The following is a 26,338-nucleotide window of genomic DNA, read 5'->3' on the forward strand; positions in this document are numbered from 1 at the left end:
CCTCTGATTCTGGTTCTGTCTGCTCTTCGCCTCTCTTCTAATGGCTCCCATTATCACCTCCCTTACTTGTGTTCCTGCTTATCACCCTGCCAGCTGTCTCCACTTTCACTCTTTCCTGCTTCTCTCCCCATGCCTCCCGGCCAACCTGGTTCCACCTGCCTTTTTTGTTTTCCCTCTGACATCCACCTGCCTCTCTCCCAACTCCTCCCCCTCCCCTCCTTGGCTCAATCTGCCCGTTGTCCTTCACTCCCTTCTCTGGCCCCTCTCATTATACTAGTTAGAATCATAGAGCACAGGAGCAGGCCCTTCAGCCTAACTGGTCCATGCCAACCAAGATGCCATCTAAACTAGTCCCATTTACCCGCGTTTGGCCCATATCCCTCTAAACCTTTCCTATCTATGTACTTGTCCAGGTGTTGTTTTTCAAACATTGTTAATGTACCTGTCTCAACCACTTCCTCTGGCAGCTCATTCCATATATGGATCACCATCTGGGTCCCTATTAAATCTCTCCTCTCTCACCTTAAACCTATGTCCTCTAGATCTTGAATCCCCAACCCTGGCAAAAAGACTGTGCATTCACCCTATCTATGCCCCTCATAATCTTGTACACTTCTATAAGATCAGCCCTCATTCTCCTTTGCTCCAATGAATAAAGTCCTAGCCTGCTCAACCTCTATAACTCAGTCTCTCAAATCTTGGCAACATCCTTGTAAATCTTTTCTGCACTCTTTCCAGCTTAATGACATCTTTCCTATAGCTGAGTGACCAAAACTGAACAATATTCTAAATGCAGCCTCATGAACATCTTGTACAACTGCAACATAATGTCCCAACTTCTATACTCAATGCCCTGACTGATGAAGGCCAGCATGCCGAAAGTTGCCTTCACCATCCTGTCTACCTGTGATGCCAGTTTCAGTGAACCATGTGCTTGTACTCCTAGGTCCCTCAATGTTCCCCAGCGCCCTACCATTCACTATGAAAGTCCTACCCTCATTTGTCTTCCCAAAATGCAACACCTCGCACTTTTCCGAATTAAACTCCATTTGCCATTCCTCGGCCCACTTACCCAGCTGATCAAGATCTGTCTGTAATTCTTGATAACCATATTCACTGTCTACGACACCACCTATTTCAGTGTCTGCAAACTTTACCTTGTCCATTCTCATCCAGATTGTTGAAACAGACAAATAGCAATGGGCTCCTGAGTCGCACCACTAGTCATGGGCCTCCAGTCTGATAAATGGTCTTCCACCATCACTCTCTGCTTCCTACCATCAAGGAAGAAATTTGGCTTGTCCCCTTTGACCCTCACCAATTTTTGTCGATGCACCATAGAAAGCATCCCATCTGGATGCATCAAGTCTTGGTATGGCAACTGCTCTACTCGAGACTGCAAGAAACTGCAGAGAGTTGTGGACAGGGCCCAGCACATCATGGAAGCGAACCTCCCCTCCATGGATCTGTCTATACTCTCACTGCCACAGTAAAGCAGCCAACATGATCAAAGACCCCACCCACCCCAGACATTCTTTCTTCTCCCCGCCCCCCCCCCCCCCCCCATTGGGCCGAAGATACAAAAGCCTAAAAGCACGTACCACCAGGTTCAAGGACAGCTTCTATCCCACTGTTTTAAGACTATTGAACGATCCCCTACTACGATAAGATGGAGTCTTGACCTCACAATCTACTTCATTATGGCTTTGCACCTTATTGTCTGCCTGCACTGCACTTTTTCTGTAACTGTAACACATTATTTTTCTGCATTCTGTTAACGTTTTCCCTTGTACAACCTCAGTGCACTGTTGTAAAGAAATGATCTGTATGGATGGCATGCAAAACAAAGTTTTTCACTGTACCTCAGTACATGTGACAATAATAAACCAATTTACCAGTCCAATTAGCTAGCTCTCCTTGGATCCCATGCAGTCTAACTTTCCATAGCAGCCTACCATGTGGCACTTATCAAAGGCCGTACTGAAGTCCATATAGACTACATCTACCACCCTGCCCTCACCAACTTTCTTGGTTACTTCTTCAAAAAAATTCAAATTAGTGAGACATGATTCATGCTGACTATCCCTAATCAACTCCTGTCTTTCCAAATGCATGTATATCTTATCCCTCAGAGTCCCTTCTGGTAACTTACCTATTACAGATGTTAGGCTTATTGGTCTATAGTTTCCAGGTTGTCCTTCTAGTTGTCTCCCTCCCCTCTCCACTCTTGTCTGGATGCAGGGTTTTGACATGAAACATGGACATTTCTTCTCTCCCACCTCCCCCCCCCCCCCCCCCACCCTCCACAGGTGCTGCTTGACGTGCTGAATCCTCCAACAGATTGTTTGTTGCTCTAGATTCCACTATGTGCAGTCTCTTGTGTCTCCATTATAAAATGTGACTTGGGTATATAAGTGGCACCTACTTCACAGCAGTCCTCCCACACTGAGTCATGAATCTGGGAGACAAATAATGATTAGTTGGAGGAGGCTCCTAGAACATCCCCATTCTCAGTGATAATGGGCCCTGTATGTGAATGGTAAAAGAAAGGCTGGAACAACCATGTTCAGCCAGTGGTGACAAAGCAAGGATCCATCTTGGCTTCCTTCTGAGCTCCCCATCATCAAAGAAGCCAGTCTTCAACCAATTCGATTCACTCCACTTGATGTCAAGGAAAGTTGAAAGCACTGGGCTCAGTGAAGGACCAGATAACATCCCAGCTGTAGGATTCAGAACTAAATGCCCCTTCAGCCAAAATGTTCCAGTACAATTTGCAACTTTACTCAACACTGTGGAAAAGTGCCCGGGTATGCCCTGTACACAAAATGTGCCACAAATCCAACCTGGCTATTTACCACCCAATCAGTCTACTCTTAATCATGAGTAAATTGATAGAAGCTATTGCTGACGGTGCTATTAAGTGGCAGTTACTCATCATTAACCACTGATGCCTGGTTTGGGTTTCCCAGAATCACTTGGCTCTATGTCACATCTCAACCTTATTCCAAACATGGACCAAAGAGCTGAATTCCAGAAGTGAGGTGAGGGGGACTGCTCTTGAGGTCAATGCAACATCTGACTGCATATGCATTAGGGTGTTCTGGTTAAACTGAAGTTAATGTGAATCAAAGGGAAAACATTTGAGTGGTTTCAGTTATACCTTCCACAGAAAAGGTTATGGTTGGTGGAAGTCTCATTATGGTTGGTGGAGGTCAATCATCCCAGTCCCAAGTAACAATTGTGCTACAGAAGTGCCAGCCAATGAGCACCTGTAACAAGAGAGTGTCTAACCACTCTAAGGACAAGGGAAGACCACCACTTGCAGGTCTCCTCCAAGTTATGCACCATCCTGACTTGGAAATATATTGCCAATTAGGGATGGGCAATAAATGCTGACCTTGCCAGCAATGCCCGGATCTGAAGCTTAATAAAAAAAAAAGGCAGTGCCATGTGAAGTACATATTTCACCAGTTGCTGTAAATTTTGCCTGTTCTGTTCATTTGATATGCACCATATGGTGCTTTGTTAAACTTGTGTGGTTGAAGGGATGGACGGTTGATTTAATTTTGAAATCTGCATGGATTTAACTTGCAGAACTTAAGATCAGCAACATATTTTTTTGCATTGATGTCATTTGCCTGTCAAAGTTGACTGGTATTTAACAATAACAATACCAACTACAGGGGCTCCCTGGGTTACGAAAGACCTGTCTTATGGAAATATGACTTTACACAAATTCTCCCATAAATTTTTAAAGAATTTTTTAAAATTGTAATAATAAAATGTTTTGTTACTCATTATCAACTGGACACAGTATACATTCCATTAATTTAATTATAGATAGTGTTAGGGTGAATATTTGATGAAATGAAGGAATTATTGGAAGTGTATACAGAACGATACAATATGGGTAGCTATTGAAAACTGATGTTTCTGACTTGTGGAAAAATTGGCTTACAGACAGTTCTCAGGAAGGGAACCCTTGCATAACCTAGGGTCTGCCTGTACTTCTATTGTAGCTTGGAGAAGATGTAATGAAAACCTAACATTTAATATTCTGTCTAATTCTGCAGAAGCGTCATGTTGTTACCAAGCAAGAGAATATCCAATTTGCAGAGATGTCTGTGATCAGGTATGACCTTTGATAATTTAAAACAGAACAAAGAATTCTTAGACAAATGCCATTTAATTAATAGAAGTTGAAATAATGTGCCAATGTTTACCTATTATTTTTCTCTTTAGTCACTCTGATTTCCTTCCTTGTGTGTTTATCTATAAGCTGTTACATCAACCTTAATATCGCACCCTTCTGACATGCATGTAAGTTAGTAGAACTTTGCGAGGCTTCCTCAAGCTCTTGTGGCAAAGTTCATTGGGGCTGTTGGGAACTTCATGGCCTCACAGCCCTTCATGCCCTGTTTCTGGACCTTTGTATATTTTCTCCTTTTACTATCTCACCTTCAGTTTCACAACCTTAAAATGTCTTGTCCCTACACAATCTAATCTTTCCTAAATTGCCTTGTCATTCTCTAATTCCTTCCCTAATGCTCTTAATCTGTGTCCTAATGAAGTGCCTTAAGAAGTTTACTGAGTTAAGAGTGCTATATGGCCTGAGGGCACATACCACCAGGCTCCAGGACAGCTTCTATCCCACGGTGATAGGACTACTATAGGTTCCCTTATACGATGAGATGGACTTTTGACCTCACAATCTACCTTGTTTGACCTTGCACCTTATTGTCTACCTGCAGTGCACTTCGCTGTAGCTGTGACACTTTACTCTGTATTCTGTTATTGTTTTTACCCTGTACTACCTCAATGCACTCTGTACTAACTCAATGTATCTGGACTGTGTAATGAATTGATCTGTATGAATGGTATGCAGGACAAGTTTTTCACTGTACCTCAGTACAAGTGACAATAATAAACCAATACCAATGTATTTTGATTTTTCTGTAGCAAACTAATTATAGTAATGGTTTAGGAAGCAACCTTGATGAATGTGAGATTAAATTTAGTAAGTTTGATAACTTGTCACTCACCTGATTTGTGACTATGTGAAGATTTTGTGATTAGAATAAAGAAATTAAACTTGTTTACAAATCTCTTCAGGTCCTCTGAAGTAATTTGGAAAGTGACTCTGGTACCAGTAGAATATGGCTCATTCACTGTTATTCCCACTTTGCTGACTGTCAGACTTTGCTTCCTTGCTTCATGATAGCTGACCCTACCAGTGCTGTTAACTATCTCAGAAGCATTTTATAAAACTCAGCCTTGAGTTCTCTGAAGCTGTCATTGCATCTTTAACCTTGCTTTCCTCAAGCATACTGCGGCTTTCGCAGTCTATGCCCACCTTTCCTGTAACTCTGTTTGAATGTCTCCCATCATGGGCATTCTCTATCCTAGTCTTTCTGGCCTTGCTGCAGCCACTGACATGATTGATCATGGCATCTACTTCCATTTTTGCCTATCCATAACCAGTCATAATCAGAAGGTTTGGTGAAATGGCTTCTCTTTCTGTCCTGAACCTTTACCCCATAAAAGTAAACTTGATTCCACCCCCCCCCCCCACCCCCAATTACTTTGTATTGACATAATCCAACAACATAAGATCTGGTTCAAAGTGTGTTTAGATGACTCCAGCATCTCACTGTGGTGTCAGCCATTGGTCCAATATCCAGTCCTCAATAAGCCAGTTTCCTCCGTTTAATTGCATGAATACTAAAACCGTTATATTTGGTTGCCACTACCTATTCTGTGCCTTCATTGATTCCACCCTTTCCCCTGATCATTGCCTCAGAATGAACTAAACTATTTGTAAACTAGTTACCACATTTTAATCTGAGCATCCACTAACACCATTCATCCTTGAGGACACGCGTTAAAGTATACCTTCCTGACTCAACCTTCACGGGTGGATTTTTCCTCTAAGAATCAAAAACTAAGGGTTAACATTTCAAAATAAAGGATTCCCTATTTAAGGCAGAAAAAAGGGTTGTGAGTTTTTGGAAATGTCTTCCTCAAGGGGTGGTGGAAGCAGAGTTAGTGAATATTTTTCAGATGGACGTAGATAGATATTTGACAAGCAAGTGATTGAACAGTTACCGCTAGTAGGCAGGGTGTTGCAGAGTTGAGTTTATAATCTGATCAGCAATGATCTCACTAAGTGGGGGAGCAGGCTTGAAGGACTGAGTAATTTGTATCTATCTTTTTATGTTCATTTGAGAGCAACTGATAGGAATACATGCATATTTCCTGAGTTTATCAGGTTCCATTTGATTTGTTTTCACTAACCAGTTCTCTATGTAACTCCTGAGTTCAGGATAGCAAGAAAGTTTGCTGCAGAATCTTTTTTCACAAGATCACAAGACAAAGGAGCAGAAGTAGGCCATTCGGCCCATCGAGTCTGCTCCATGAGCTAAACTAAACTATTCCTATCTAGCCCCAATTTCCAGCCTTATCCCCATATCCCTTGACTAATTAGATACCTATCAATCTCCTCCTTAAATGCCCCCAGTGATCGGGCCTCCACAGCTGTATGTGGCAAAGAATTCCATAAATTCACTACCCTCTGACTAAAGAAATTTCTTCTCATTTCTGTTCTAAACGGGTACCCTCTAATTCTAAGACTGTGCCCACTAGTCCTGGACTCACCTGCCAAGGGAAACAGCTTAGCCACAGCCACATTTTTTTCAGCATGTTGTGGAATGTCCATAAATATGTATAAGGACACTTGTGTGTGCAGAATGTTTTCTCCTTGCTGCTGTTGTGGTCCAAGGACTATTTGAGTCAGTGGTACAATGTTTGTCAGTACAGGTCCTTTTGGACAAAATTCACAGGCACACTTGGGGCTTATTTAAAACGGCCGACATTTGTTTGTATTTAAATATTTTCCAAAATAATACTACTACAAAGGATAATGTTTTGAAATAAAATGAAATCCAGATGTTTTGACAATCTATGTGAGACTGTGGCATTTGACTGTTGCAAAACAAAGATGTCGGTAACTTTGTGCATGGACAAAGTCAGTTTTTAATCCTGTTTACTTTGAGTTTTATGAGTCCCTAACCCCTCATTTCCTGCCAATTTTTGTTTCCTAGTCTTCATATTTCAACATATTTGACTTTGTGGGCTGTTATATGTTGTTCAGCTTGAGTTTTCTTTAACATATATGGTTATGCCCATTTTGGCACCTGGTTTCATAATCTGGGTTCAACATCTGAGAATGGAGCAGACACAGTTGAATTAAAGCTTTGATAATTTGGTTGAAGAAACTAAATAATACAGGGAGTAAATTAATGTTTGGAAAAGTAAACTTATATCTGTTATGTAAGTAAATATCCAGACAGTTTTTTAATCATGAGCATTGTTTTTTCTATTAAATCTTGTTACCATCTGTTTATGATATTTTTACCTTGATACTTTGCATTTACACCAGGTAAATTAATAGCTGTTTTTCATAGCACTTTAAAGGTTATGATTTTACTGATATGACTTATTAAAGTAATAAAATGTCTGAGGTAAAACTTCTATGTTCTCTTATAATTGGTTTCACTGTGGGAAAACCTATAATAAATGCTAGAATAGCATCTTAAGAGTGCATTGCTAAATCTTCATTTTCTGTGCCCTACACTGTACTGAGGTTTTATTTTCTACTTTAGAAGTCTAAAGGGAAGATCATTCCCCACTACTGTTGTACACACTTCACCGTTGCAAGTTAAAAGCAACAATGAGGTCAAGGAACATGGCACCTGCTGCTGATGACAGAAGTATAAAGTCACAGATCGTGGTGTCATCAGTTCTGATGAAGGGATCTGAAACGAACTGTTTCTCTTTCCACAGACGTTGTCTGACCTGCTGAGTATTTCCAGCATTTTTTTTCTTTTTGTTTCAGATGTTTAACATCTGTGTTTTTTTTGATTTTCATGTGCTGTTCTAAGTCTCTCCCATTTAGCACAATTGGAGTGTCACGCAACACAACAGAGGGTGCCCTCAGTATGAAACCAGGACTTTGTTTCATTTTGTGATCATTCTATCAGTGCTGTCAAGGACAGATGCATCTGCCACAGGTAAATGGGTAAGAGCGAGGTCATGTAGGTTTTTCCACCATGCCTGTTCATTCACTACCAGTCCTGAGGAAGGGTCTCAATCCGAAACGTCGACTGTTTATTTCCCTCCATAGATGCTGCCTGACCTGCTGAGTTCCTGCAGCGTTTTGTGTGTTGCTTCAGATTCCAGCATCTGCAGAATCTCTTGTGTCTGTGGCAGCCACAGACCCTGACTGGCAATTACATCATTTGGGACTTGGCCAGCACTGATGCTATCAAGCTAGCATTGCAGATGGACATTGAAGACCCCATCCAGCCTCCAGTGCATCATCTAAGTATTGCTCGTTGTAAGGAGCACTGGTTTATGAGCTAAAGAAGGATAGCAGTCACCTGGAGGTTTCCTTCCCATGTTTGATGATGTCTTAAGGTCTCTCATATCAACACCTAGGTGGCCTGTCTAGTTTTATTTCTTGGTTTGAATGTAGGCGTACTGGTGCAACCGAGTCACATGCTTGACTATTTCAGAGTTGATCATTGATGGATCTGCAGTGACATTGTAGGTCAGGGTTGGTATTGGTGTTGGGATTGGTTTATTATTGTCACTTGTACCGTGGTACAGTGAAAAGCTTGTCTTACAAACCGATCGTACAGGTCTATTCATTACACAGTGCAGTTACATTGAGTTAGTACAAAGTGCATTGATGTAGTACAGGTAAAAATGGTAACAGTACAGAGTAAAGTGTCACAGTTACAGAGGAAGTGCAGTGCAATAAGGTGTAGGGACGGTAGATTTCATCCTGTAAACAGCATGAATGATCAAATGAGTTTTGTGTTGATCTAGAAGTTTTTTCCCCCAAACCAGATTATGAACTGGATTTAAATTCTATTGCTGCCGGAGTGGGTTTTGAACTTGAGTCTCTGGATTGTTGGCAATGTAACTGCTGTACCAGAGGGCCTTACAGAGATCAGAATCCCTGTAGTTATTTGCTTGTGGTTTCTTGCAAGAATTTATTGTGCGTGACTTTTTAAGAACCTTGAGGTCATTATTGCAGGTGTAAAAGAGAAGCCCAAGATAGGAAAAGAGGTTGCCTTCCATCTTAACGAGAGCTGTATTATTGACTGGGGAGTTGAGGGCTTTAGACATTTTTTAACAGCCTTAAGAATGAAGGGGCAATTCACAGAGTATTGGTGTGACTTTCCCCTTATTAATTTTTAACACAGGCTGGATCTTGGAATCTTTGTTCTGATGTTTCAACTGGATTTGTCTGTTTTAAAACTCTTAGCCTGAATTTGACCTTATTTTCATAGAACAGTACAGCACAGGAACAGGCCCTTCTGCCTACGATGTCTGTGTTGACCATGATGCCAATTTAACTGCACATCTGTCTGCACATGTTCTATATCCTGTTCATGTGCCTGTGTCAATGCCTCAAACATTGCTATCATAACTTCCCCTGGCAGCCACTCCCAATCTCTTCTCCCCAGCTCCTGCCTAATAGTGTTGTAACTAGTCTTTCCCCCCGAGGTCCAGCCTTATTCTTATCCATAACTATCTGAAAACTTATGGAGTTATGGTCACAGTTCCCCAGATGCTCTTGGCCAGGCTTATTTCCTAATACAGAGTCTAGTATGGTTCTTTCCCTGGTTGGACTATCGACATACTGTGTCAAGAAACCCTCCTGGATGCACCTACAAATTCTGCTCTATCAAGCCTCTAGCACTAAGGATGTCCCAGTCATCATTGGGGAAACTAAAATCACCCATTTCAACAACCCAGTTGCTTTTACATCTTTCCATATTCTATCCATGTATCTGTTGCTCTGTCTCCTACTGGCCATTGGGAGGTCTATAGCATAACCCCCTCAGAGTGACTACAGTTTTCTCACTCCTGAGCTCTACCCATGTTGCCTCAATGGATGAGCCCTCCAGGTGGTCCCCTCTCTGTGCAGCTGTGAAATTCTTCCCGATCAGTAGTGCAACTTCAACATCTCTTTTATATCCCTATCATGTCTGAAACATCTAAGCCTTTGAACGCAATGTTCTATTCCCTGTTGATGTGGTTTTTCCATTTGCCAAAGATATTTTGAGTTCCAATGAGGCTGTGTTTCAAGGTTATGAGAAATCTACAGTTCATTTACATTCTTCAGTGTCTAGTGAACAGTTGTTCCCCAACAGTGTTTATTTTCTTTGAACAAGGAACTTGGTGCGTAAATTGTTTTCGCCCCTGACTAGTGCAGTTTTTCAGAAATGCAGTTCATTCTGAAATGGCATAATTCAGCTCAAGATGGTCATTTTCAGGTTATTGGGCCCTATGTGAGGTCAGCTGTTGGGATTCAGCGTTCCATGTACTTGTAAAGTCATTTACAGTTTGAATCTCAAGTGTTTCTAATTTAATGAGAGAAGATTATTTCCAGTGTCCCCTTGTTCTGGTTGACTAGAGGCAGTAGAGTTCAGGTTTGGCCATTACCTCCACCCCAGCCAGACCTGGTCCCATTGTGGTGTAGTTGTAGCCAATGCCCTTATGGCAGGCAGAGGAGATGAAAGTAGTCGAAATGAACCAGTCCACCACCCAGATCTTCAGAGATCTTTCAAACTAATAAAATTAAAGTAAATTATCATAAATAGGTTATTCAGGACTTAGTATCTAAGGTGAGTGACTTTATCCCCTGTCATCTCAAAGTCTTTCAACTATCTACAAGTCTGGAGCATGATGAAATGCTCTCCACTTGCCTGTGGAGAGTTCTCAAGAAGCTCAGCATGATTTGGGACGCAGCAGCCCATTTGGTTGGCCTCCAATCAACTACCCTAAGCATTCATTCCCTCTACTATCAATACATCTATTGGCTGTAGTATATACTATCTATAAAATGCACAGCAGTTACTAGCTTAGGCTACTCTGACAGTGACCTCTACCACCAAGATGGATAAAACAGCAGTCTCATGGGAACAACACCACCTTCAAATTCCTCCAAGTTGAAACACAACGAAGAGATAATTAAAAGTATTAAATTAATATTTAAAAAGAAACCTTCATGTTGCTGCCTCATCTGCAGGCCTGGAATCTCCATTATAATCATTTGGGTCTCTGATCCTATGCCAGGTCTGGGTTGGCAAAGGATTGGAGAAGCACTTTCCATGTGGAGTTGATTAGTGGAATGTGGTGACAGATGCGATACCTTCTGTCACTCAGTAAGCTTCACATTTGTGCTTGGAAGTGCAGCTGCGGAAGCCTGAGACTCAAGTTTCACTAAGATCAGAACTGCTGGCTACAGCTCAGCAAGAATCACTGCAATATTTTTAATTTTGTGAAGTTGGGCACGGATAAGTTGAAGTAGAAGAGGAGAAGGGAAATGTGTCAGGGGTATGTTTTGGATATCATTTCTAAGAGACCAGTGACCTCTGTGGTGAAGGTGTTTGTAGATGAGTATCTCATTTATAACTATCCAGAAGTTGTAGCTGGTCCTTTAATCAATTTCTCAGGATAACCTATGGCCCTTATCCCATCTGTAGAGCCAAGGGCTTTCCACAAGATATGCTTTTAGGCTTTAACTGTTGGTCTGTTGATTTCCATGCTCTGTATTTGTAGCCCTGATACCTCCTGAGATCTGGGTGTCTTCCATTTCAGGTGTCTTACGAAATTTAATTTCTTCACAAAATTTAAATTCCAGATTTATTCAGTGACATGAATTTAGAAAAAAAACTACTCTTGGTAATGGTAACTATAAATCTATAGCATTGTTTTTTCAAGGAAAAAATGTTTCTTTAATGTCCTTCAAGAAAGGAAATCTCCCATCCTTGCCCTGTCTGGCTGATGTGTGATTCCAAATATATCAATCTAATTGACTTTTAATTGAGGAGGCAGTTAAGGAAGTTCATGTCCTCTGAGCACAAAAAAGAGTGTAACAAGTTCTGCAATTCTCTCCAGAAACTCCTCTAAGGTCAACAGTTATTTTGTCATCTGTCCTGATAGCACTTCCTGTAGATCAGCACCAATTGTTATCTGATTGCACCGTTGTCAAATGCCTTGGAATGTTTTGGTACATTAAAGGTACTTGTACAGATACAAGGTTAACAATTTTTTGTTTGCTTGGGTTAAATCCAAATTATTTTGCCACTTTGGAGAATTTATGCACATATACACGAAGATCCCTCTGTTCCTGCACACCCTCAAGAGCTAAACCATATCAATTATTGTTGTGACTCCTTATTTTCTCCACCAAACCGTATCACTTCACACTTCTGTGTTAACTTTCACCTGCCATTTGGCTAGCCTGTATGTTGCTTTGCAGTCTATTACTGTTCTCACTGTTAAGCACACTCCCAAGCTTTATACCATCTGCAAATTTGGAAATTTTATTTTGCACATCTATTGTCAAAATCATGAATATGAAAGCAGTGGTCCTAGCAGTGTCGTCAATGTCTACTATTCACCAATCTGAAAATCAATCATTTACTGTTGCCTTTTCCTTCCCTTTATTCCATGGTTCCCTTTACCCCATCTCTTTCCCTTCCCCTGCCCTCATGACCTCCTCATCACCCACACCTTCCTCCCTCTGGTTCCCCACCTCCTTCCCTGTATTCCATGGTCTACTGTCTTCTCCTATCAGATTCCATTTTCTTCAGCCCTTTGCCTCTTCCACCTACCACCTTGCAGCTTCTCACATCATTCCCACTCCCTCCCCCACCTACCTACCTTCCCCCCCCCCTCACCTGGATTCACCTATCACCCGCCAGCTCATGCACCTGCCCCCTACCCCTACCCCAATCCTTTTATTCTCGCTTCTGCCCTCTTCCTTTCCAGTCCTGATGAAGGGTCTTGGCTTAAAACATCAACTGTTCATTTTCCTCTATGGATGCTGCCTGACCTGCTGAGTTCCTCCAGCATTGTGTGTGTTTTGCTCCAGATTTCCAGCATCTTCAGTCTCTCTTCTGTCTCCAATTTATTGTTACTCTGTTTTCTACCTTTAAACTAATTTCTTAACTTTACTGCTCATGACATTGAATTCTTTGGGCCTTAGTTTTGCTAATGGACCTTTTGTGTGGGACTTCATCAGAATATACTGCTCATGACATTGAATTCTTTGGGCCTTAGTTTTGCTAATGGACCTTTTGTGTGGGACTTCATCAAAATCTTTTAAAGATCCATGTTGACTACATCTATTGCATTTCCTTCATCAACATTGTTGGATCATCAAAAATTCAATCAGATGATTAGACATGATTTGTCTTTGACAAATTCATGTGAGCTCTCATTCATCACTTCAAATTTATTCAAACATCTATGAATATTCTCCCTGTGTTTCTAAAAGCTTCCCTATACGCAAGATTAAACTGAATGTCCTGCAATTGCCTGATACATCCGTAAACCTTGAACAAATGTGTTACGTGTTTTCCATGTATTCTGCCCATTTGGAAGATTCTGCGAGATAGTCTGTGGAATTGTCTTTTTTTCCAAGCTGGGTTAAGACTGAGCAGAAATCTATGACCCACTTTCTGCATTTTACTCACACTTCACATTCTGCTTATGATGGAAATCATGCCTGTGGTTGCTCTGGTTCAGTTTTTGGGTTCCAGAAGTGTCATTGTCGAATAAAAGTTTGACTATTATTTTTCAAAGCTTTGGTGTTTGTGTCTGGATAATTGCAACACTGATTCTTGTCTCACTTTCATATGTTCATAGGCTTAGGATTGAAGATGACTTGGTTGTACTCTGCTTTCTGTGGATTCTGAGGTGACTGATAAGGCCAGTGTGGGAAGCACAGACCCTTCCAAAGATGTGGCAGGGGATGTCTGATGGGGTGGGTGGTGAGATAATTTGAGATGGTGTGAACCTTTTGTTGATTACTCTGTGCTTCTGTATGGTCCTGATGCATAGATCTACAATTATCGATGTCATCTGAAATCCTCCTCTTACACTTCAAGTGGTTATGAGCCAGGGATTTTCAGGATTTGGTGGGGATATTACTATTTTTTTTAAGCTTTGGCCACGTCCTTGAATATTTTCCTCATCTAATAATCTCTTCCTGTGACAAAGCTTGGAAAAAAGCATCCATTTCAGAAGTATGGTGATGTGCCTGTGAACAATGTGTCCAATCCAGTGGAGTTGACTGAGTGTAATTAGGGCCTCAATGTTGGGATGTTGGCCTGGGAGAGGATGCTGATATTGGTTTGCTATCCTTCCTGTTGATTTGAAAGATTTTGTGGTAGCAGGGTTGATGGTATCTTTCCAGTGCCTTGATGTGCCTGCTGTAGGTAGTCCAGGTCTTAAATGTTTTGGAGGGCAAGGATTACTGCTGCCCAGTAGACCACGACTTTTGCACCAGCTTTGAGGTCTTGAGATGATTTTTCCCTCAATTGACCATTGTGCTGGGTGCTTTGAAGGTAGAAGTGAATTTGATCATCAATGTCTGCTCTCATTGAGAGGTAATTCCCAAGATATGAGAAGTGGTTGGCTTTCTCCAGGGTCTTGTCATGAACCTTTGTCAGAGGTTGGTGTTGTACAGGGAAGGAAGGTTGATGGAGGACTTGCCTTGTGGATGTTGAGTATAAGGCCTATTCTTTCCTAAGTAGTGCTCTAGAAGGTGTCAAACCAACATACAGTAAAGTTACATCTAAACTTCTCTACGTTAATACCTGCAATAAAAGGCCAACATTCCATTAATTTTCCTTATTACATGCAGTGCCTACATGCTAACCCTTTGTTTCATGCACTTGGACCCCCAGATCGCATGGTACCACATTTTGTAATTCCACTATATTTAAAATTACTTCTATATTCTTTCAAAGTTGATAACCTCACCAAGATTTGGGGTAGTAGGTTTAGGGTGGAGATGAAGAGGAACTGTTTTTCCCCAGAGAGTAGTGAATCTGTGGAATTCTCTACCCAGTAGAGGCTACCTCATTAAATATATTTAAGACACAGTTAGATAGATTTTTGCATAGGGGAATTAAGGGTTATGGGGAAAAGGCAGGCAGGTGGAGCTGAGTCCACGGCCAGATCAGCCATGATCTTATTGAATGGTGGAGCAGGCTCGACGGGCCAGATGGCCGCCTCCTGCTCCTATTTCTTATGTTTTTACGTTTTCCCATATTGTACTCTGTCAACTTCTAACCCACTTACTTAACCTATCAAGCAAAGTTTTTCTTCACAGGTACCAATTATGGTGAAGTTCTTGACAGCCTGTTCACTGTGGCAGTCTGTGGCTGCAGTTGGTAGGGTCCAACAAGTTGTCTGTGAGGTGCTGTTTGTGGCATCCCTGAGAGCTTCAACACTGATTTTCTTTCAGCAATATTTGGCTCATGGTTTCTTTCAGCTCATGGTTTGGGACCAGGTTGATGAAGATAAAAAGTAGTTGAGGCAGCAACCAGTCCACCATGGGTCTTATACCTCTGAAATGGTGTTGATTGTGACAAGGTTATGCTCCAAACATTTTGTCAGGAGCAGGAGCTCTTGGAGCTGGACTTAGCTGCTCTTTCCTTGCTAATCACGTTTCAACAGAGGGTTGTCTTTTTCCACCCTAGTGTTGAACTTGCACAGAATGATCAATTTGTCTCCCTCTGGGATGCAGATAAGGGGTTTACGAAGCTGGTGTGGAAGTCCTCCTTGACCTTACTATTGTTTTCAGGGTTGGGGTATGTGTGCTGATGTATCATGTTAGTTCTATGTCAGAATGAGCAAAATTGTCAAATGGCATTCACTAATTCTGCTTGGAGTTGTTCAACCAGACATTCCTCTTGCAGTTTGACTTTTCAGAAGGCGTACCCACTGGCTTGCTCTGTGAGCAGGCCATCTCCTGCCCAATGTGTCTCACTTAGGGCAGTGATGTTGATGTCAAAGCATCTTGATTTCTTGTGTTATGACAGTGGAGAAGTGTTTCTGGTAGTCACTTTTAGGACTGTCCACGAGCATCTTGACATTCCAGATTCTGAACTTCAAGCAGTTGTACCCCAGCTACTATGTGGACGACAGAGAAGTCATGGTCCAAAGGCAATGATGACTGGAGATCAAATCCCGTTGCTAGGGATTTAATCCTTGTCTGGCAGCACACCTGGCAATTGTTTCCGGCTGCATGCCCTGCCCAGCTTTCTCTCTCTAGCTGACTGGTTCTGGATTCCAGTACATAACATTAATAGCAGCTTCAAGATTATGAGAGGCTGTAGTATCTCTGCAAAATAAATGATAATTAATCAAGCCTCTCAAGAAGTGCATGCTTCCATATTTGCAAAAGATATTGCATTCTGTTATGGTTGTGATGTTTTACTGCTTTTCAACACCTTGCCTACTCTTTTTCCTTAAAAAGCTGTGTGCATGTAAATTACCTCTGGTTTTGTGGATATGAAGTATCGCCTTATCTATAAATTTGATCTGCAATGTTGCATAAAAATCTTTATGTCACTTCTGCAGACTTCAATTTTTGTTAGTCAGCAGCCACTTGTGCCCTTTTGAGGGGCAGATCAGCTTTTGATTAATAAAGTTCTATGAACTTCTCCACAAACCTTAATTAACAAATTAAGCAATCTTGCCATTGGTCTTGACTGTCCTCATTCTGAAAGCTTTAGTGGCTTATCACTTTGCAGATAATCCTGCATTCTAAAGAATAAACTCGATTATTAGGTATGAAGTGATAATAATCAAATAGCTCAAAGGCATTAGTTGGATAAAAAAGTTATAAAAGTGAGTGTTACTTGTGATTGAGAGGGGGTTAATAGTTACCCTGGGTTGAGTGTTGGTTAAAGAACAGAAAATGGGAATAGGCAAGTTATTTTTTTGGCATCAATTACAAATTATGTCATGACAATGATTTGAGTTCAGTATTATCCATGCAAATGCAGGATGGTAGGCTGTGTTATTCAAACATGTGTTAGAATCAGAATCAGCTTTATTATCACTGACGTATGTTGTGAAATTTGTTGTTTTGTGACAGCAGTACAGTGCAAGACGTAAACATTACTATAAGTTACAAAATAAATAAATAGTGCAAAAGGGGAATAACGAGGTAATGCACATGGACCATTCAGAAATCTGATGGCGGAGGGGAAGAAGCTGTTCATTAGTTTAATGATTGGGCAAAATGATGGCCAATCAAGTTTAAAGTGTGAAATTATTCACTTTGGTAGGGACAATGGAAAGACAGACGGGTGTTAAATGTTGATGTTTAGAGAGATTTGGGTATTGTAAATCGAACATAGAGTTAACATGGTGGTACATAGAACAGTGCAGCACAGGAACAGGTCCTTTGTGCCATGATGTCTGTACCGTTCATGATGCCAAATTAATCTGCACACCTGCCTGCATGTAGTCTTTATCCCTCCATTCTATGTCTGTCCATGTGGCTGTCTAAAGGCCTCTTAAACATTGATATCTACTTCCACCACCTCCCCTGTTAGTGCATTCCAGACACCTGCCACTCTCTTTTTTTAAAAAAAAGTTGCCTCTTAAATCTCCTTCACCCCTCACTCGCCACCCCCCGTAGTCATTGACATTTCCACACTGGGAAAAAGATTCTGACTATCTACCTTATCTATGCCTCTCATAATTTTATATATTTCTCTCAGGTCACCCCTTAGCCTCTGATGTTCAGGAGAAAACTATCCAAGTTTGTCCAACCTCTCCTTGTAGCTAATACTCTCTAATCCAGGCAACATCCTGCTGAACCTCTTCTGCACCCTCTCCCAAATTTCATGATATATGTCAGTGATAATAAATCTGATTCTGGTGGAGACAGAAGAGAATTTTGGACCCTTAAACCCAACATCAATCATTACCTAGGATTGATGTTGGGATTAAGAATCTATAATTCCCTGGATCTGACTTGTCATCCTTAGTGAAAATCAGCTCCACATGAGCATCTTTCCAATCCAAGAGACCAACCCTACATTCCAGCAAGCTGTTAGTCAAGTGAGAAAAAGGCTGTAAGTTAAATGACACAAGCCTGGTGCCAGTATTTGACCTCCTGTTTTCTATAAATCTGGATGACCTGGACTTTGGTAAAGAGAGGATGACACCTACAATTTGTGGCAGAGCATTCGGCTGGATTGTGCTATCCCAGTTTCTCCAACTGGAATGTCGCTTGGAGTTCCTTACACCTGCACTTGGAGAGGAGGGTCTGTCTCACTGGTCCTCCAGAATCCCAAATCTAGCAGCATGGTCTGATGGTCACATTGTCCTCTGCAGTGCAGTATGGATGCCCTGTGTCCAAAACTCCCCCAGCAGTCTACAGTAACCAGGAGCTGAGGTATTGCCTGTGTAGAGTCCATCACTGATTTCAATTTTCTTTTAAATGTCTCTGACAAGGACATGTAAATTTACTTCAGTTTTAAATTTTTTAACATCTATTTTTCAATAGCACAGTTAACTGAAAGCACAAAGCTTCCAAGAAATTAAAAACATTAACATTTTTCTTAAAATGTAACATCTCCTTTGCTTGCTAAATCATTGGTCTATAGCATCCATTGAAATCAGTGGAGTCTCAGATCATGCAGCATCTGAGAGGCAACATCCTTCGGAATGATGCTATGGAATCCAAGCAGTCAGTAAGTTCATTACTTCTGCATTTCATTGCATGTCAGTGGAAGACCAGGACTTATTATTGTTATAATGGCTGAATGCCTTTGTTTCCAATTGGAACCATGGGCAGTACAGATCATGATCTGGCCCATTAATTGTTTGGTTAAATGCAAGGAAGAATGTTTATAACACTGAAGCAGAAATTGGAAAGAAGCCTTTAAACCTAGGGGAAATCGGATAATATATTTTGGGAGGAATATTGGGAGCTGCAGGTGACTGCTTTTGACAGCATAGCATCAATGAATCCTGGTAAAACGGAAGTCGATGAGCATCAAGGGACAAATCACAATGGTTGGAGTCATACCTTGCACAGAAGATGATGGTTGTGGTTGTTGAAGGTGATCACAGTCCCAAGCAATTGTTACAGGATTTCTTTCAGTTGGTGTCCCAGACCAACCATCTATTTTGCTTCATCAATCACTCCCTTCCGTCATAAGATCAGAGCTGGAGATGTTTGCTGATGATGGCACAATGTTCTGTTCTATTTCACATCTCCTTAGCAAATGAAGCAGTTAAAACCTGCTTATGTCAAGACCTGGACAACCATCAAACATGGGCTGATAAATTCAAGCCACACATGACCATCTCTGACAAGAAAGACCAGGCACCCATGATATTTTGCAGCATGACCAAGGCAAATCTCCCATCATTAACATTATGGAGCTTAAATATTGACCAGAACCCTAATCAGACTGCCTACTCAAATACTGTGACTGCAGGAGCAGGCCAGAGACACTGTATCTCATACAAGTGACTCATTTCTTTACGTACTAATGTCTTTCCATCATCTACAAAGCATAAGGCATATACATAATGCTCTGCAGTCACTTGCTTAGGCCAAGCTGATAGCAGCTCCGAAATCAAAACCCCTAGCACCAAGAAAGACAAGGACACAAGGTACATAGGAACACCATCACCTGTATTCCTCCTCCATGTTACCCACACCTGGACTTGCTGTTCCTTCATTTTCACCTGTGTCTGAATCTTGGAACTCCTTACCCAATGGCATTGTGGGAGTACCTTCATTGGAAGGACTGCAGTGTTTTGAGAAGGTGGCTCACCACCACTTTCTGGATGACAATTGGCAGTGCCAATGGACTCAGGACCCCAAAAAATGAAGAAGAAAGCAGTTGACATTTAAGAGAACTCTGCTGGGATGTTGCTTGAATACATAATTCCTTGAAGTTGGGTGGACATATGAAATAAAAACTCCGTAGCATTTTGGATTTGGTCAAAAGGGCATAGAGAAAAGTAATCACTCAGGGTTAGCTTATCAACCACTGGTTTGCAATGTGTTTTGGAGATCTGATAATGGAAAAGATGTTGAAGCCCTAGAGAACAAAGAACAAGGAAACACTAGGGTAACGCAAACATGTGAAACTAAAACTGTAGAAAGGACAATCAGAAGTGGGAAGGGAACAGAGAAAAGCTGGCAGAAAAGTCGTAGTTTGTTCTGGGAGCTGCACTGGAGAAAATCAAATGTGACAGTACAAAGTTAAAAATGTGGCTGAGGGTGTGCACTTCATGCTATCAATTTGTGATGCCTTCATATTTGGAAATTAAAAATGTAAGTTGCTTTTTCTCCAAATTTTCCATTCATGTACCCTTCTAACCATCATTAATAATGTGTCAGGATCCCTGCTCCATTTTGCAGTCATATTTTGTAACATTTTTATTTTAGTGATTTTGATAAGTTTAGAGTCATTGGCCAATGGAGTAAATAAGTCGTGTATTCCTTACTGTTCCTTGTATAGAGATATATTGGCAAGACTCACGATATCAACATTGAATCTATAACTTGAAGGCAAAGTAATGGAGTAAATTCTCAACTCTTCACAAAGTGGAACAGATGTACAAGCTGCAAGATTGACATTCTCAATTAGCATCAAATATTTACATAAAATAAGTGCATGTGCAACATGTTAGAATTAAAAATTTAAGAATATATTTCTCAGCATAAAGCGAATACCTTTTCTTTGCACTTGCATTTCCAGTCATGCCTATTTCCTTCCTAGGCTAGGCCTAAACTCTGCTTTTGTGGTTGAAAAGCACAGACGTTAATTACAGATTACAGGCAGTTTTCTCAGGCAAATTTGTCAACAGGAAGAAATATGTAAATTGCTTTGAGTTTGACGGTATGAGTTTGACTGTTTCCCTGCCTGGAGGTTTTAAGTATTTCTTGAGATCAATACACCAAAGTTGCACAGAAAAAGCATTAGGAAGTTTCGTGCCTCCTTAGGTAGGATTGGCTTTCCATTGCAATACTAATGATTACTTGTCTTTCATTACAATATTAATGGATTACCTAAGACATTGATATTACATGGGTTGCCAATCTTTATAAATGACAGGTATCTTTTAAAGGGATAGTCCTAGTCAGTTAAGCAACTGAGAAATACGTTGTGTATTTACCCCATATACCACATAAAGAGACTAAATAAAATTTAAATAATCAGAATATCTTTCATTTGTTAAGTGCTATTGATATGTTCCAGGTCACTGTACTTGGCCAAAATTTCATGTGGATGGTGATATTGTGCCTGACTACCAACTGCTTTATTAAAAATCATTTTAGAGAAAATGAGTTGCTGTGGATATGTCATGAAGCAGTCCCCTTGCTCAAAATGGGCCTACTATTGTGCATACTGTGTAATTTTTAAAAACGTGATTGATGAAAGAAAACTGCTTCATCGATTGTTAAATGACAAATTTGAAGGGAAGGCTTACTTCTAAGATAGTGGATAATTATAATTTTGTAAGAATTGCTTGTCTTTGGTTCAAAGACAATGTTGGATCAACGGTGGAAGAAAAATTGCAACTCCTTAGCAGTGTATAGGAAGAAAACCTTGAATTATGTCACTTTTCCCATTTTCAGTCAGAAATTCAGAAATAATTGTGGAAATTTGTGATGTTCTCAAAATAATCTGTTTGCTTCTATACTCATGATATTTTAAGTATACAGTATATTCCCAGCTATCCTTCATCCATGGGCAATGGCGGGTGCTGGTTGCATGAATACACCAGTTGCATGAGAATTGCTAAAAGAAAACATTACTGTTCATCATGCACTGGAGTTCTATGCAAAAACTTTTAAACAAATTCCTGAACTATATATCATCTCTGTGCACTTTTAAACAAAGATTTTTACACCAATTATTTTAAGGCGAAATAGTATTGATGTAAAGAACAGCAAAAATAAATCAAATGAATGACTTTCCTCACCATCACATGAAGTGCCAAATTTTCAGAGAGGATGTTGCTGTTAATCAGCCTACAACTGCACTTTTCTTGTGTATAAACATAAACTAAAAATGTCTTTTCACACTTAGTTTAAGTGCTATTCAAAATTCACTGTTTGAGCTTATTTTCATTAAAACAAATCTTTGCTGGTTGGATAAGAATTCCGGATGTGCGAATACTGGATAAACAAGAATCTACTCTAATAATAGATATGTTGGGTGACAAAGTGCAGCAGTTGTTGCATTGTTGTTTCACAGCTTCAGGGTGCCGCATTCGATCCTGACCTCGGGTGCTGTCTGTGTGGAGTTTGCACGTTCTCTGCGTGACGATGTAGGTTTCCACAGGGTGCTCCTGTTTCCTCCCACATCCAAAAGACGCGCTTGTAACTTCATTGGCTGCTGTAAATTGCCCCTTAGAGCAAGTAAGTGGCAAAAGAATTAATAAGGGTAGTCGTGGGCATGTGAGGGAGGGAGGATAAGTTGTGAGACCATAAAGAAATTAGGAATTGGATTGATGGGATCACTCTGCTGGTAACCAACATGAATTTGACAGGCCACATGGCATCCTTCTGTGTCATCATAAATAAATAGAAGTAATAATCTGATGCTGTACTTTAGATGGACTGTGCAGCTAATCTGCCGTGTGTTTAATTTTATAATTTTATGTTTCTCACCAGCTTACATCCACAAAAAGTGAAGCCCGATTGAAATATCTCCTACAGCGGTTGCCTGGCTACTGTCCTGAGTCTATGGTAAGAAGAATATAGTCCATTGCAATTAACTTGGAAATGCTAGTTTACTTGCTGCATATTATTGTCAGTACCAGAAGGCTGTAATAGTTTGAGATATTTTCTGGTTAGACCATTATGGAATGTTAACACTGCCCTGCCATTTGTTTGTAAATATACATATAGTCACTTGCAGCTGGAAATACTTAATGAATGTGTTATCATGAATGAATATCAAAATATTTTTGAAGGCTCTTTACTATTTTTTAAATATGTTGTTTTTCAGCTTGATTTCTGGGCTTGCATCAATGCTTCTTTGCCTGGTAAGTGATATTGATTATAATTGAGAAGAATGAGTCAGTGAACTTACAGCTAAAAGGATGTTAACTTAAAGTAAGTGCACATGTTGGGGTTGTGTCGAGTGTAATACATTGTACATTCTTGCTGTTTTCTAATTTGAAATACTCAGCTAAAGCTTGAATGTTTGTTCTTGAATTTTCTTCTAGTCAAAATAAGAAGAGGGGAAATGGACTAATGAAGTTGCTGCCCTGGGAGCCAGCACTGAGCTGATGGGCCAAATAGTCTCATTCTATGTCATGATAAGATGAACAAATCATGTAATTAGCTGTAAGCTTGGTTTTGGACTCTATTTACTTCACATCAGTCAAAGGAGTTGGCTTCCCATTTGTACAGGTTGATTGGACCTGTTTAAGTTTTCATGAAATGGCTAAGCCTGCCCCCCCACCCCCCCTCCCCCTTCTAATACAAAGGAATCACGTTCTTGGCAAGCAAATGATGCAGATTGTTCGCGCTTGTCCCTTTTGTGCTCAGTTTATTTTTTAACAAGTTTGTGCATTACTTCATCCGTTTGGCCTTGTGTCATCAGTTTTCACCAAAAGTTGTTTTGATGAGGAAGAGCTTGACTCTTATCAGCATCCGGAAGAATTGTTTCTACTCTGAGGAAATTCTGCAGCCTATGGCAGTGTCTCTATTGATGAAAGTTATGCCCTGGGATTCATCTTGTTTGTTAAAGAATCTTTCTTGCAGAATCAGCTCACAAACAGTTTTTTAAAATAAAAACAGAAATGCTGGGAATACTCAGCAGATCAGGCTGCATCTATGGGAAGAGAAAGAGCAAATGTTTCAGGTTGAAGACTCTTCATTCAGAACTGAATTTCAGATTTCCAGCATCCGCAGATTTTTTTGATTTTCAGCTTTTTAAAAGTTGCTTTAAAAGTCCTATGGTTCCTTGTGATATTCTGGAAAATAAAGTGGTCAAATTGGTTCAGTGTTGGCTCACCAGGAATTAAATACATTTCTCCATGCGGATTTCTGACTATATTCTTTGACGATTCCCTTAATATCCAGAAATCTATCAATCTGTGTATTAAATATACTTGGTGACTAAGTCTCTGTAGCCCTCTTAGGCAGAGAATCCCAAAAGATTCACGATTACCTGGATGAAGAAATTTTATTATCTCAGTTCTGAATGGCCAACCCCTTATTTTGAGACAGTAGCCCCCAGTTCTGGACATCCCATTTTGGAGGAACATCTACCCATCAATCCCTTTAAAATATTGTTTGTTTCAGTGAGATGTTTCAATATTCCTGTGTGGGTCTCATGGGAGGAATGACTTGGGATATACCTGAGCAGATCATGCATTGTTAGCTTTTCTACTGTCTTTTGATTTCCCTGGATTTGTATGTAAATCTTTGTTCCAGATTGTGCTATTTGTCTTTTTTTCTCTTATAACTGGCAGTGTTGTTGTCTTTGACTTTATTTAAAAAATCTGCATGTCCTTCCCATGCATTATCTTCTTAGTCTTTTAAAATAAAGAAGTATTTTGATCTTTCTCAGACAAAAAATTCTGTAGTGCTTTTGTTTTTACAAATGCCATTAATTTATTGACATGTAGGAGACCCCCGTGTTATGGGAGGGGTGGTGTTGTGTTCTTAGAAAACTGTCCATTGTGTGATTTTCCGTAATGTGAAGCCACATTGTCTGTACATGCATCAAGAAATGGGAGTTGGGAAAAAAAATCATTTTTTTTTCACATAAATTGTGGTCACGCTGGGGTCGTTTGTATTCCTGCTTCAGCGACAGAATTATACTCGCTCCTGCTTTAGAAATTTGTATTCAGTGCCACCTTTGTGATTTCTCCTCCTCTGTTCCCTTAATGTGTCTGTTAAGATAGGCACTTAGACTTGGCCAAGGCCAGATAATCCTATCTGTACTAGATTTGTTCATGTGCAGCAAGGCACTGACTTTTGGCTTGAAACAAAAAGAAATTAGAAAATTGATTTCATATTGGCATTCCAGAACACTTTGAGTCATGGTCCGGTGACAGACATGAACTTCATTGACTAAGATCAAGTATCATTTTAAAATGTAATCTGTTAGATAAGTTATAGTTAGAAGCCAAGCAAGTGATTTGTGGATATTATATCCATTAATTATACTTCGTGTTCAATACTCCAAGGTCTAATCTAGATTCCCATTATAATTTGCTGGTTTATATACATGCCTGCACAGAAGAAAGAGACAGCCAGTTTAGGGATGCCCTCAAACTTCAACTTGCATATGGAGCTAAGTAAGAACATATTTTGCTTTAGTGATTGGATAGCATTTTGATTGGGTGTTAGCCCAAAGGCACATCAAAGGATGATGATCAAGAACTCTGTCATTCAAGTTGGCATCAAGCATTAGTGTGTCTTTGATCTTGCACAAAGCATTAAAACAGGTGTTGGAAATGTGTTATTTGCTAAAATATCGAAACAGAATTGGATAGGATTACAAGGTGTCAGAATTGTACTACAAGTTTTAAAAATAAAGTCACTGGACGGCCATTTACAGGAGTCAGACTACAGCCACATTAAAATTAACACACTGGGTGAAATGTGCCAAATCCAACAAGCTTGTGCTTCATTCAACTACCAGGGGGATTGTGTTTAACAGTTCTACATCGAAAATGTATCTAGATAAATAGAAGGGTATGCACAGTGTTTTTTTTGCTAACTAGTCAGTGTGCAGTTACACGGAGACACAAGAGATTCTGCAGATGCTGGAATCTGGAGCAAGACACACAAAGTGCTGGAGGAACTCAGTAGGTCAGGCAGCATCTGTGGAGGGAAATAAATAGTCGACATTTCGGGTTGAGACCCTTCTCTAGTCCTATAACCCTCAATATCTATAAATCTGTCTGTCAAGGCTATCTAAGAATCTAATGAGAGTAGATGTCTTTGGATATGCCTAGTGCGGGTCATTCTGAGTCCACTGAAGCTGAATCTGTGTAGCCAGTGGCTTTTCCGGTCACTGCAGATTGTCTTGACCTCATACTGGATTTCTCAGTATTCACGAAGGGGCATCCTTTTTCAAACCCTCTGCAGTGGGTGTTTTCACAGCAGTCAAGTCACTGGACTGATAACCAAGAGAGTTAGACTAACAGTGCAGAGATCCGAGTTCAAATAGCAGCTGTGGAATTTGAATTCAGTTAACAATCTGGAATTGAAAAAAGAAGCTGGTCTTAGAAGCGATATAGATTCTTGTGAAAACCAGACTGGTTCTCTAATGTCCTTGAGGGTAGGAAATCTGCTGTCCTTTCCTGGTCTGCTTTAAATATGACTCCATATGTACCAAAGTGGTTGACTTTTAAATGCCCTCTGAATGGCCTAATGAGGCACTCAGTTCAGGGGCAATTAGGAATAGACAATAAATGCTGGGCCAGCCAGTAATGCCCAGATCCCGCCAAAAAAAAG

The 26,338-nt window shown here is 40.4% G+C and overlaps 1 protein-coding gene across 2 annotated transcripts in view; it reads left to right on the plus strand.

Annotated features, from left to right (window-relative positions):
• Window positions 1-26,338, plus strand: part of reck (reversion-inducing-cysteine-rich protein with kazal motifs) — a 115,948-nt gene that overhangs the window by 29,924 nt on the left and 59,686 nt on the right. For both annotated transcript variants that reach the window (XM_052023225.1, XM_052023226.1), the window contains exons 6-8: window positions 4,074-4,132; window positions 22,532-22,606; window positions 22,869-22,905. In XM_052023225.1, coding sequence (XP_051879185.1) covers window positions 4,074-4,132; window positions 22,532-22,606; window positions 22,869-22,905 — 171 coding nt within the window. The remainder of the gene's footprint in view (window positions 1-4,073; window positions 4,133-22,531; window positions 22,607-22,868; window positions 22,906-26,338) is intronic.

This window comes from Pristis pectinata, chromosome 9, assembly GCF_009764475.1.
Source record: "Pristis pectinata isolate sPriPec2 chromosome 9, sPriPec2.1.pri, whole genome shotgun sequence".
NCBI classification, from domain to species: domain Eukaryota; kingdom Metazoa; phylum Chordata; class Chondrichthyes; order Rhinopristiformes; family Pristidae; genus Pristis; species Pristis pectinata.